General features: G+C 42.4%; 1 protein-coding gene across 4 annotated transcripts in view; it reads left to right on the top strand.

Annotated features, from left to right (window-relative positions):
* Positions 1 to 14,538, top strand: part of NACC2 (NACC family member 2) — a 241,520-nt gene that overhangs the window by 164,884 nt on the left and 62,098 nt on the right. For all 4 annotated transcript variants that reach the window (XM_040324123.1, XM_040324120.1, XM_040324121.1 and 1 more), the window contains one exon: positions 7,920 to 8,853. In XM_040324123.1, the coding sequence (XP_040180057.1) occupies positions 7,983 to 8,853 (871 nt within the window). In that variant the 5' untranslated portion in view covers positions 7,920 to 7,982. The remainder of the gene's footprint in view (positions 1 to 7,919; positions 8,854 to 14,538) is intronic.

The following is a 14,538-nucleotide window of genomic DNA, read 5'->3' as shown; positions in this document are numbered from 1 at the left end:
GAGAACATCTATCTCTAAAACGGTATGTACCGCATTGATTTAAAAAAAAAAACACCCGATTGTGCTTTCCACAATTAGCCTCAATCTAATGTTAAAAATTTGTTTTTCGGGTGAACCCCCGCTTTATGTCTAAATGATTGGAATCTTAGCTACAACAAAGGGTCAGCTAACATTATTGTAAGTGTTTTAGTAGCTCATACTACTTTAGCAGGCCATATTCATATCTACGCTTTGCGTCAGCATGTGTTTTATATTGCATGTTACCACAACACACATACACATCATTTATTTTAAATGGCACCCTTACCCCACATGCTTAACTCATGTTGGTGGAAACAAAAAGTGCAGGTCTATAAAAACTTGCATTGACAACCTATTCACAATAAATGTGCTGCTTTAGAACTGTGTACATTAACGTAGGACATAAACCTTTAGCAAGAAAATGAGTGGACAACTCCCACCACTCTATGTATGTCAGGATGACTGACAGCCAATGAAAGAAGCACAACAAAGAACGGAGTGTCCGGCATTGCAATATTTGGCATCCCTGCTACACATAACACAACTGGTAAAAACGAATGGAATTTGAGCAGCCAGAACTAGGACATAGGCTGCCACTCATCGCAGGTGATATAAATGGATTAACTTCAGGAGGTGTATGGATGGAACTTGAGATCTTTAAAATGTATAGCTTAATGCTGTATGCTGAGAGTGCGCAATTTTAGCTTGGAGATTATATATTGAATATAGAGAGTGAGGAGTGTACTGTGGCCACAGGAACTCAAAATTCTAAAGCTGATTCTAAGTTATTTTATTTTTTTTACATTTTTATATGTAGAAATTGTCTTTACTATTAGGACCTGAGCTGCTAGTTTAGATGTACAAGATGCTTTCACAGTGTTCTCCTCAGTTGTGTTACCAAGATCTCAGTGTTGTAGATAGAAGCAAAAAGGGTCCAGAGATTGACGATTGTTTCTTTTTTTCATTCTGCTCCTGTAGAATAATCAGCAGTGGAAAACACGTAGTCCTTTTAACTTCTGTTTACATCCACAGTCTATATATAAATGTTTTCACACAGCTTTCTTCCAGGATTCACACGTTTTTAAAAAAAATTAGAAACATGGAAGAAGGTTGTGAGAATCTTGTGAAAATATTCATAAATAGACCCATAAGTGTTGTCTGGAGTCAGAAGCTGTGGTTGTATTTTGAATGAATCTTGTTATATTGGAACTTTTCTCTGGACACCGAACCCTTGTTCACACTGAAGCGATTTAATATGCATTTCAGAACGCATGAAATGCATGGCAAGTCAAATAACATAACTTTCTTTGGTGGCCATTCACATATATGCAACCCGAATACAATGCATTTTTAAATTGTGTCCTGTGTGTGTTTGGTGTGGTGCAATTTTCATCTCCATAGTGGCCCTCCAGCTGTTTCCGAACTACAAGTCCCATGAGGCTTTTCAAGCCACTGACCGTTACAAGCTTGACTCCCAAAGGCAGAAGCATGCTGGGAATTGTAGTTCCGCAACGACTGAAAGGCCAAATGTTGTGCACCTATGCCATAGAGTCTAGTAGAAAACTGCATAGAAAATGCACAGGTGTTCAAAGGCTATGCGATTCCAGCGCGATTTCTAGCATTCTGAGCTGATTTCCAGAGAGGGAAAATCACATCTGTATCCAAATGGCATTGGAATCGCACCTGAACCTACATGGAGTCACATTGGACATTATCATTGAAATAGCACCCCAAGCCTCGGTCAAATTGCAATGCATGAGTGTGAACTTAGGCTGAAGGAGGTAGTAGACATCTGTTACATTCTTGTTACTGAGCGTCCAAGTCCCTTTTGGGGATTTTGTCCCTTTTAACATACAAACAAGAGATGGCTCTGTCTCATGTGGGACGATGGTGTGTATGGGCTCCAGCAGACATCCCCCGTTCCGATTATTTGACCAGCTACTGCCGTCCTTTCCTTAGCGATTAAGTCAGCCACCGGAGGTACCTACAAACTGCCTGCCCTCCACATGAAAAGCTGGACGAGGCTCTAAAAATTCACACAACCCTGCAATGACAAATATCCATCATTCAATTGTCAGATTGTGTTTCCACATCTGATTGTCCCCTTGTTGCCAGATTTCCAGCCTGTCCATTTATGAGGACCTAATGCCATTGATGTAGCATGAGATACCCGACATAACTGGGTTGTTTACAGGGCATTAATGGTTAATTTTGTGTGTTGTGTCTAATCCTATAGATTTTTTATATATTCATAGATAAAAGGGCCAGTAGATATGAACAACATGTTTGAATATTTTTTTTAGAAATGTGTGTGTATCAGAGGTTTAGCTATGTATATGAAGATGACACAGTAGGAGGAGATTTATTCAAATGCGCAGTTGACTTCCTGCTGGGTAAACCAGAGATGAGATTGGACCATCAGTCAAAAAATGTATAGAGAAGGAACACCTTCCTCATATTTATTACTGCCTGTGTCACTGTTGGAAAGATTCCATCTCTCCATTATTCCTGGTGACCATTGGCACAGAAATTGAGGGGAAATCTTTCATTGTGGACACCAGTTCCAGTGACAACTGCCTAAGAAGAGAGTTTTCTGACTTTAGGGAGATTTTCCCCGTCTCCCGGACAAGTAGTTAAAGTTTCACTAACAATATCCTAAGGCCTCGTACACACGACGAGTTTCTCTGCAAAAACCAGCAAGAAACTTGCTGGGAGAATTTTTTTTTGCCGAGGAAACCGGTCGTGCATGTTCTCTCTTTCCTTGACGGGAATGGAGAAAATTGGCTTGTCGCGTTTCGATGGCTTCACAAGGAACTTGACGAGCAAAACGATGTGTTTCGCCCGTCGAGTTTCTCGGTCGTGTGTACGAGGCCTCATTCTTCAAAAATAATCCATGTGTATCCACTACCTAATGCGGTTCTTCAGTCAGATGTGTGAAAATTAAAAGTCGGCAGCTACAAAAGCTGTAGCTGCTAACTTAATAAACAGACACTCATCTGTCTGATGATCCGGCGCCATCTTCACCAGAGCAGGTTTCTTCACCGGACTTCTGTGTCTGATGCCAGAATGTTAACTGTGGACTCCTTGGGGTTCACAGCCGGCTGCCCACTGCGAATGCACAACCACACTGAGCTTTGTGAATGGTCCTGCCGCCTTCTGGGACCTGTGAAGTGTCCCAGAAGGTTGTGGGCAGGGAGAGGGGTACCCGATGGTGGGGGGGTTTGGAGGAGGAAGTTCCCTTTTGGGTAATCTTTTTTTCATTAAATCGTTTATACAGCATTTCTCTGCTTCCCCTGTTATATCCCAAACATCTCCTTTTCCCTTCACTTATGTTTGGAATGCACACTTCACACTAGTCTATGCACACTACAAATCCCATCGTTCATAGTCCTTAGTTAATCTCGGGAGTGAGCTGCACTGGGTGGCTATGTTTCTACATACAGTGGGACCATGAAGAAGGAACGTAACCACCCTCTAATAGGAAGTCAGATCACAGCAGCAGAAAAAAAAAAAAAAAATTGGAAGAAAAGCCAAAGTTTAACTATTCCTAAAAACATTCTGTCCCCCATTCTCTTACCAATCTTGCATACGTATTTACCTATTTTTTTAATGCCCTCCAGTCTGGTGACATGATCCTGAGCAGCTGCTGCAGGGCAGAGGAAGAACCAACAATGGTTGGGCCATGGGAGCATATGAGTGATGTCTTGACTCCCAGAATGCACAGCCATTGTAAAGCACTCCCTTACACAGAAATCACATGACTGGACCGGATTAAAAAAGGTAAGTATACATTTTTTTTTTATACAGGATATGCAGAATAAGTAGGAAGAAGGGGGAGGAAACCTTAGTTTTATCCTTTAAGAATATATACTTTATTGTCACTCTAGAAGAAGTCCTTCCAACTGGAGAGAGACAAAGAAAACAAGAACTGGTAAAAGTTCTAACCATTACGTGCTTTATAAAAAAAATTATTAGAAGGCTTTGTCTTCAGATACTCTTTAAATAGTCCCAGTCAACGTCGATCGGCATCTAGCTTTGCCCCCCCCCCCCCTCTCACTGTGGTCTTGGGTGTACGAGGGACTCTCACTGATTGTCCTTTAGTTGGTATTAGTCAGGTTGATGAAGACTAAGTTCACATTTTCTCTGCAGTGTGCTCACATTCCTCGCTGCGAAGTGCGGTGAGTCAACGCTGAGTCGATGAGTGCTAACATAAGTTGAAAATCCATAACATATTGCATGTTTGAGGCATAATAACCAGACAGAACGATTTACAGCCTTTTTGCGTGAACTGGGGTTCTCCGCTCTTCTCTGTGCCAGCAGACACAATCATTCTCCATCTGCTACCAGTGAGCTTGCTGATGAAAACTAGCAGAACGTTGTCTAAAGTTTATCTCCTGTCGAGGGGCTCTGTTTCACAAAGGATCTCCAGGGAAGAGATAAACTCTGTTTACTTTTTATACTGAGGGATTCTGCTCAGTCATTCACAGTCCATGGTTCCAGAGAACAGAGGGTTGTTTGAAGCCCAAGCCCTTACCAGAGATCCCTCCGACATATTGTAAAAAGGCACCTACATCACCTTCTTCCCACACAACTCGTTTGTCCCTGACTGTGGGGAAAACTTCCTAGCGGGGACACGGCAGAGAATAAAAACCACCTATGTTCATCCAAAATGTCTGTTATGTAGATACGAAGATAGGCTCATTCATTGAAATCCTTTAAATCGTATGCCCAGAAGAATAATTTGTACTATAATCACATGATTAGTCCCAAAGTTGTTTAAACTCAACAACAAAAATGTAATATTAAATGTCATGGCAGCATTTCCCTAGGTAGACGTATCGGTCGGATGCTGCATCTGTCCCCAGCCAGCAATAAGATTGGGAACTGAGTGATTAAACACCGCTGATCACTCAGCTCTCGGCCTTCAGTGAGCAGAGAGCTGGTAACTGTCAGCAGTGCCACGACAAGGTTATCCAAAGATGCCAAACTGCGTACCCATTCCGTTCATGATGTGCAAGCTTAGGGGATCCTACACCCAGCAGTCGCTTGCTTTTCAAAATCATTGCCGCTGTCGCTACTCATGTCTTGCAACAGGAGGAATGCGCCCCCTCCCCTACAGTAAACTATTGTGCCATGGGCAGCTTTCCCTCCTGCCCTTCCCTTTTCCCGGCCCTGGCTGTCAGTCTGACTCTCTTCTCCACTCTTCCTGAGCTGTGGAGAGGGCAGGAGCGGCTAGCTTGGTCTCCCAGCGGCTCACTGAAAGGCTCAGCCAGCTGGCAGTCCAGGCATCTGGGTGGCTCCTGACCATACGGGATCTTCTTATCAGAGCCTGGACCTCCTCTGTGACATCATCCGACAGCAGGTTTTAGCCTGAAAACGGGTCATAGGAGTGCAGGATGAACTGAACTTCTGTGATCCATAGAAGAACAAAGCTTTGGCTATACTTCTCCTTGAAGCAGTTACAGAAACCGTATTTTTTTTTCTTCTGGGATAAAGACCATTGTAAGCACTAATTAGGAACTACATTTTTGTGGTGGAACTTTTTAGGCACCAATGTATACCAACATTCCTGGCACAAGCTGTTTATTATACAAAACAAAAAATTTAATTTTCATTGTACAAAAAAAAAAGAGTTCCACAAAACCAAGGCCCGCAATTGTTACACATTTCTCATATAAGAGGACAAAGTTGCACACTCCCTGTTTCATTAAACATTGTCGTTATTCTTATGGAAAATTCAACACGTTTCAAAGCAGTCTTCTTCAGGGGGTAGGGAGAACAAAAAAGTGTCAATTAGTAGATTTAGTCAGCCACACACTAAAAAAAAAACCTGTCTGCTCCCCATGAAACACCGGATTAGAGGCAACAGGGAAGCGCACAAAGGGGAGATTCAGAGGATCCCCTTTAAGAGGATTTTGCAGGCTGATGAGCTCTTATTTCCAAAAGTCCACAACCCCATGGGTATACTGAATTTGATTTTCCGAACAGGGAGAAGCCCTTTAAGAGGCTTTAGCAAGATGTTAAAACTTCCAACAGTCCAGGGTCAATAAAAACGGATGTAATAAAAGCACAAAACATAGAAGCCCTTCTCCCCAAACACTACTCTGGATTCAGCCTGCAATCTCCTCTAAGAAGTTTCCCTTACCTTCAATAAAAATTGAAGGTGTTTTTTTTTTTTATAGTATAAAATGTGTCAAATGTTGGTATACATTTTGCCTAAAAATTCCCACCACAAAAATGGAGTTCCTAAATATTGTTTTAATTGGGATGTTGGCACAAATTCTTCATTTTTTTTTTATACCGTTGTCAGCACTTCTGTCAGTGTTAAATGGTTAGTTCCAACACTCTTAACTGCAACTTGTGCTGGACAGCTTGGTCTGTTTAAGGAAGTTGACAAATAACAGCAGAAACCACGGGTAAAAAATGAAGTTACGAGGGGGGCTGAACCAAGACTGCTACCAACATACTACGTTTATGTATGTCATTTTTTATTTTGCCTTTAGTACCACTTTAAGGAAACCTTGCATCCCCGAGATTGTAAGCTCTAATGAGCAGGGCCCTCTGATTCGTCCTGTATTAAATTGTATTGTCTGCCCTCATGTTGTAAAGCGCTGCGCATGCTGTTGGTGCTATATAAATCCTGTATAATAATAATAATAATAATCCCACCTTACCTTTTATATGTGAACATAAACCAGATATGAAGCGTCCAGTTCCCTACGAACATTCACAGGGATGTTACGTTCCGTGCACTAAAGCTGTCAGTAATCTGACCTTTAAAACACTGTAGAAGTTCTGCAGTAGGTCATGAACTAGTTACAGGGGGTTGAGGATCCTGGGAAATTCTGTTGTGGTTGCCATGGCTGTAAAAGAAATGTCATTGCATGGGCGCTATAGAAAATCATAACTGGCTTTAGGTTGAAAAATATATATTTTTTTTCAATCTCACTTTCTAGCCACACAAGCCACATTGTATCTCATTGAACACTGTGCACTTTCCAGGTGGCTTACATTGCCATAGGTTTTTTTTTTCTCGACAGAAAGGATACTGACTTTGCCATCTATCTTGCTTATAACCACTAGAGGGCACACCTAATCCCTACATGAAATATGATCATGAAAATGTGCCGCAGCAAATTGAAATGTGCAAATTACAACAAACTACTTTCACATAAACATTACACTATAACCCAGAAAGATTACAGAGCATACTAGTTACTAAACGGCTACAACCATCATTCACAAACATGTACATAAAAATGTAATTAAAAATGTTGGCTACTGCTGTTGCGGGATTTCTGAGCACAACCACTCAACTGTGCGCCAATTTTTTTTTAGGGCCAGTTCACATATATATTGCGGTGACAAGCATTTTTCTGCTCTTGAAGAACACCAGTCACCCCCTAGGATACACAGACAACACTTGCTTTCTATGTGTCATATGCACATGGGGCATGCTGAATTTTATTGCAGCGCACAGGCGTGAATCTCATGTCACTGTACAGCAGCACAGTGCACTGTATTTTCTGCTGTACAGTGACTTGAATGAAGCATCACTTTGTACACTTCAAATAAAGTTGAGTGTAAAAAGGGAGTTGTGTGATGCACTGAAACTCGCATCACACTGCCCCCTACTGCCGGCTCACTGTAACCAGAAAAGACAGTTGGCATACACTAAACCTCTGAGGTTTAATGTGCGGCAGCTGTCCAGGGCAATGTAAATGGGCACTAAATCAGAGGATCGGAGATTTAGCTGCATATCTCCTCTACTAGTAAACTCCAAAATTCCTCTTCTTTTAGATTTGTGAAAAACGTCTATAATATAATTCATATAAACTGTCTTTTTAATTTGAATTCATTTATTAATCCAAACTTGTTGTTTTTTTTTTTTTTTTCAGATGTGAACAATCTCTGTTGCAACCCTGTTGAATGTCCGAAGCCTGCTACGTCACTGCCCAGCCATGTCACAGATGTTACACATAGAAATTCCCAATTTTGGGAACACCGTCTTGGGATGCCTGAACGAGCAGAGGCTTATGGGACTATACTGCGATGTTTCCATTGTGGTGAAAGGCCAGGCCTTCAAGGCGCACCGTGCTGTCCTGGCAGCCAGCAGCCTATACTTCAGAGATCTGTTCAGTGGCAACAGCAAGAGCGCCTTTGAGTTGCCGGCTACGGTGCCGCCAGCGTGCTTCCAGCAAATACTGTCATTTTGCTACACTGGGAAGTTGACTATGGCGGCTAGCGAGCAGTTGGTGGTGATGTACACGGCCGGCTTCCTTCAGATTCAGCACATCGTAGAGCGTGGGACAGACTTGATGTTCAAGGTGAGCTCACCTCATTGTGACTCTCAGACCACCATGATTGAAGATACCAGTTCGGAACCCCAGAGCCCCTGCAACCAGACAACAGCTATCGCCACCTCTGCTTCCTATGTAATGTCTCCTTCCATGCCCATCCCACTTCTCACCCGAGTGAAAAATGAGAGCTTGGAGGTTCAGCCTATTGCGGTACCCAACGTGCCTGGCAAGAGGCCGACGGAGACTCAAAACAGGGACAGCACGGGAGGAGCCTTGTCTGCAGTGGCCCCGCCAAAGCTACAGCGGGTTTCTTACTATGGTATGTCTAGCCTAGCTACGCTCTTCCCCAATGTACAGCAAGTGTCGTATTCACAAGGGGAGCGCACAAGTCCTAGTGCAAGCAGCATACCGACCACAGACAGCCCAACATCCTACCACAATGAGGAAGATGAGGAGGAGGATGAGGCCTATGACACTATGGTGGAAGAGCATTATGGTCAGATGTATATCAAGTCCACTGGGGGATACACAGGTAGGAAACATCATTTTCCAGTTGATGTACTTATAGGCTGTGATAGTTGACCTCTGCAAATGCTAGCTGCCTGCCTTTCATGCTCAGTTTTCTGCTGATAATCATTTTTGTATCGTCCAGAACCAATATGTGAATTAGAGGTTGACTTCACGTGCCATATACTTTTTCTGATCAGATTTAGAAAGCATTGCAGCCATTTGATCAGCATGACAGCCGGAGAAGTAGTATTGTCAGAAACCGGTCTCCAATGCAGATACCCCATTTGGTTCAGCACAAATTTACCTTTTAGGCAGGTATAATGGCCACCATTTTGTTGTAAAATCTTTGTTCTCTGTTTTCCTTCTTTTTCTTGCTGCTCTTCATGATGCAAGGTTATTTATGCTGAAAAACGTGACCATGTTCTTCTGAGACTGGATTTAGGGCTAGCTCATTTAAATCCATTTATAGAATACATTGCAGTTGGTTTACTAAAGGCAAATATACTGTGCACTTTGCAAGTGCTATTGCTCCTGAGCTTAGTAAATGAGGGGAAGCACTGCTGACTTCCATCATCTAATCATGTACAAGCAAAAATTATGTTGTTTTTTCTTGCATGTGAATGGGTAATTTTTGTAAAGTGACGCTTTTCCACATTTACTAAGCTCTCAAATTGCGCAGTCTCATTGGGCACCCCAAAGCTCAAACACGCATGCAATTGTATGCATGTGTATATACACTGACAGTGTCAGTAGAGCAGTGGATGGTGTCAGTAGTTTTTATTATTTTTTACAATTTTTTTATTTTGTTTTAACACTTGTTTTTAGGAGCCACATTAGGGGGCCTTGGTGAAATTTCAGGGGTCCAAATGGGGAATCTGCGCTACATGGGGTGTTTAGGGTGTGCCCAGGCGCACTCCTATGCTCATTGTGTTTAGTAAATCCACCCCTGTGTTCGGTAGCAGAATGGCCTGACTATGCCTTTCCATTTTATTGTTTTTATTTTACTTTTTATTCAGTGTGGTTATATAGGAAAAATAAGAACAGAAACACTCCGTAGAATCCTAAGACTTACCATTACAGTCAGAGATTTGTGTTTCTGCCTTCAGTATACGTTTATACAGCTCTGCCCGTGTCTCATATGTTAGCTTACCTCTTGTTAGCTGCCTGCTGGCAATGAGAGAATGTCACGTTATTCTGTGTTGAGAGGGATGTGCCAGACAGCTTGTTCATTCAAAGCTTGCATCATTTTTAGAGTCATTTAGCAAAATACAATCTAAGGCTGTACACAACGGCTATTAAATGGTTTGGGTCTGCCAGAGCATGTTATTTTGTAAAAAAAAGTGTCTAAATTAAGGTTTTTGGTAGCTTTTATTTATTTATTTTGCTGTTGATCTTGGCAGTTTAAGTATCTGTAAGCGAGGCTAAAATAAAATAGGATTTATAGGAAATGTGGTCTTGTTGCTATTTTTTTTTCTATGGAAAGATACAAACTTTTTTTTGCTTCGTTCTATTTGAAATATTGCATATACATTGCTGTGAAAAAAAAGTATTTGCCCCCTTTCTGATTTTTTTTTTTTTTTGCATATTTGTCACAGCCGGCAGTTACAAACCCCCCAGCCCCCCCGTTTTACTTACCTGAGCCCCTTCATCTCCTCAGTACGTTCCCGCCGTCCTCTCCACGGAGTCCCGGCTTTGATTGGATAGATTGATAGCAGCGCAGCCATTGGCTCCCACTGCTGTCAATCAAATCCAATGACGCGGGGGGGGCAGGGCCGAGTCATACACTCGGCGTCCATGGACGCTGAATAATTGACTCAGGAGCATACCCGCAAGGTAAACCCCTCAGCAGAGCGCTTCTCCTAGGGGGTTATCTAATGCGGGGAGGAGCTGCGAGAGCCGCCAAGGGATCCCAGAAGAGGATGTTCGAGGCCACTCTGTGAAAAACGAGCTGCACAGTGGAGGTAAGTATGACATGTTTGTTATTTAAAAAAACAAACAAAGCTTTAGTATCACTTTAAATGATCAAACACATTTTATTATTACACAAAGATAACTCGAGTAAATACAGTTTTTAAATGATGGTTTCATTTATTAAGGCAAAAAACCTGTCCACACCTGCCTGGCTTTATGTGAAAAAGTATTTGCCCCCTAAACCGAATAACTGGTTGTGCCACCCTTGGCAGCAACAAGTGCAATCAAGCATTTGCGATAACTGGCAATGAGTCTTTCACATTGCTGTGGAGCAATTTTGGCCCACTTTTCTTTGCAGAATTGTTTTAATTCTGCCACATTGGAGGGTTTTCCAACATGAACCGCCTGTGTAAGGTCATGATACAGCATCTCAATTGGATTTAAGTCAGAGCTTTGACTAGGCCACTCCAAAACCTACATTTTGATTTGTTTGGACCATTTGGAGGTGGACTTGCTGTTGTGTTTAGGATCATTGTCCTGCTGCATAACCCAAGTGCACTTGAGCTTGAGGTCATGAACTGATGGCCGGACATTTTTTGGTAGAGCTCAGAATTCATGGTTCCATCGATTATTGTAAGTCGTCCAGGTCCTGAAGTTGCAAAGCAGCCCCAGACCATCACGCCAACCACCACCATGTCTGACTGTTGGTATGATGTTCTTGTTATGAACTGCTGTATTTGTTTTATACCAGATGTAATGGGACGCACACCTTCCAAAAAGTTAAATTTTTGTCTCAGTCCACAGAATATTTGCCTAAAAGTCTTGGGGATAATCCAGATGTTTTTTTGGTAAATGTGAGATGAGCCTTTGTGTTCTTTTTGGTCATCAGTGGCTTTGGCCTTGGAACTCTCCCATGGATGCCATTTTTGCCCAGTCTTTTTCTTATAGTTGAGTTACCTAAGGCAAGTGAGGCCTGCAGTTCTTTAGATATTGTTCCTTGTTCTTTTATGACCTCCTGGATAAGTCATTGTCATGTTCTTGGAGTAATTTTTGTAGGCCGGCTACTCCTGGGAAGGTTTACCACTGTTCCAAGTTATCTTTATTTGTGGATAATAGCTCTCCCTGTGGTTCACTGGAGTTCTTCAAAGCCTTATAAATGGCGTTGAAACCTTTTCTAGACCGATACATGTACATTACTTTTTTCTAATCTGTTCTTGTTTTTTTTTTTAGATTGTGGCATACCATAATGTGTGGCTTTTTGTGATCTGTTAAGCCCCTTTCACATGGGCAGATCAGTAATGATCCGCCTCCTTGTGTCCGCTTTGCTCAGCAGGGATCCTCTGTAAAATCCCTGCTGAGACGTCGGCTGACAGGGCGGTCCCTGCACAGTGTCTTTCCTCCGCTCTCCCCTATGGGGGGATTGGATGAACACGGACCATATGTCTGTGTTCACCCGATCTGCCAGACGGAAGAAAATAGGATTTTCTTCCATCCAGAAAATCGGATCTTTGCGGAGGCGGGTGATTACGGGTGTCAGCGGATGGTCATCCGCTGACACCCGCAATCACATAGGGACCAATGTATGTCCCGTTTTCATCCGCAACGGATGGATGAAAATGCGGACACACGGTCCGCACATGTGAAAGGGGCCTTAGCGTACTTCACTTTGTCAGCCAGCTTCTATTTATGTGATTTCTTGATTCAACAGGTCAGGCAGTAATCAGGCCTGGGTGTGGCAAGTGAAACTTAATTCAGCTTAATTCAGCTTTCCAAAAAATTGTGGTTAATCACAGTTCATTCATGATTCAGCATGGAAATTACTTTTTCACATAGGGCCAGGCAGATTTCAACAGCTTTTTTCCCCTTTAATAAATTAAATAATATTTTAAAAACTGGATCTTGGATTTACTTGGGTTATCTTCATGTAATATTAAAATTTGTTTGATCTGAATCATTCAAAGGGGTTGTAAAGCTTTGTGTTTTTTCACCTTAATGCATCCTATGCATTAAGATGAAAAAACACCTTGCACTCTCCGGCCCCCCCGAGCCCACATTTTACTTACCGGAGCCCCGAATCTCAGTGGGCACAATCCCGTGTCGTTCTCTCTATGGCTGATCGGTTCCTCATTGGATAGATTGATATCAGCGCAGCCATTGGCTCCCGCTGCTTTCAGTCAAATCCAGTAACGTGGCTGCTGGTGGGCAGGGCTGAATCATACACTCGGCGGCCGTGCACGCCGAGTGTATAACATGGGAGCGTGCCCGCAAGGTAACCCCCTCGGGAGAGAGCTTCTTAGAAGGGGTTAGCTCTTGTGGGCAGGAGTCGAGACAGCCACTGTGGGACCCCAGAAGAGGACGATTGGGGCCACTCTGTGCAAAACTAACTGCACAGTGGAGGCATAATATGACATGTTTGTTATTTTTTTTTTTTTTTTTTAAACCCTGAACCTCTAGTGTCCCTTTAAGTGCGACAAATATGCAAAAAAAAAATCTAAAATCAGGAAGGGGGTCAAATACTTTTTCACAGCACTGTACATATGTTGTATTTTAATTTCCATCTGTTTTCAAGACTAGTCTGACCTGCTCTGGTGAAAAAGCCGGTTGACAGAGCTCAATAGCATTAACATACGGTTGAAGGAGTCAGGGTAGTATGTGTGCACATCCTATTAAATGTTTATTTGTAAAGATTTTATATAAAGGGTACAAAAACAGATATGCCACATCAGTCTAAACATCTAAAAATGTTAAAACAATTGACAAAAAAAATATGGATTAATTATAGTATACTTTTAAAGCTACCTATCTTTTCTTTCATAGTAAGCTTGGCTATGCACACATAACACGTTTGTGATGTGACTAGTGATGCTGTGCAGTACAATTTTATATTTTCTCAATGATCTATTAAACAGGGCTGAAGTTTTCCTCTTGTGTACTGCTCCCCACCATGCCACCCCCCATGCTGCCCACCCCTCATGCTCTGCTTTTCCACACAGCTAGCATCTGTAACCGTACAAAATGTGACTCCTGCAATGGTGAGATTTTCTCTGCAGTAGTTTGTGTCTCGGCACCTAACACAAGAGGGAGTTTTACCCACAGTTATTTGTTCCTGCCCGTCCCGTGAGGGTACCATTACCTCGCAGTAGTTTGTGTCTCCAAACTCCCAACAAATGGAGATATCCTGCAGTAGTTTGTGTCTGCTTTTTTCACAAAGGTGAGTTTTCCTGCAGTAGTTTCTTAATTCTGCCCCACCCATAAATGTTAATTTCCCACAGTAGTTTTTTTAGATTCACATTTGTGCATTTGAGGAATGCACACAGAATTATGTGCGTTTATGCAGCGCTCAAAATGCACCTTGCTACCAAAGTATCATTCATTTTGGTGCGGTTTTAAAAAGGGGAAAAAAAGCCCAGCACTTTTTTTTTGTGGGATTTTTCACTTGTAGGGCAGCCCGTTGAAATTAATAATGCCCAAACCGCAATGTGCAAAAATGCGCACAAACTATCACACCAGCATAGGTGATATTTTTGCTGTGGAAAAAGTGTTCTATTTTCAAAAGAATGTATTCAGCTGCCTGTATTGTTCGTCAGCCTGCAGACTGGCCATGGCTCTCCTTGTACACTGGAGTTACCAGACACATACACAGGGTTAATCCCGGGCGTGTTCCTCTTGCCCGCAGTGCTGGTACATCGCATGCTGATTAGTTGTCCCTCGCTCTGGGATTAGCTGGACTCTCATTTCCTTCCTATGATAATGCAATTTTTTAACTTGCATTAAACAGATGTTCTCGCCCTTAAAT

The sequence above is a fragment of the Rana temporaria genome, chromosome 9, assembly GCF_905171775.1.
Source record: "Rana temporaria chromosome 9, aRanTem1.1, whole genome shotgun sequence".
Taxonomy (NCBI): domain Eukaryota; kingdom Metazoa; phylum Chordata; class Amphibia; order Anura; family Ranidae; genus Rana; species Rana temporaria.
The sequence above is the reverse complement of the archived record's forward strand: the minus strand, read 5'-3'. Positions and strand labels throughout refer to the sequence as shown.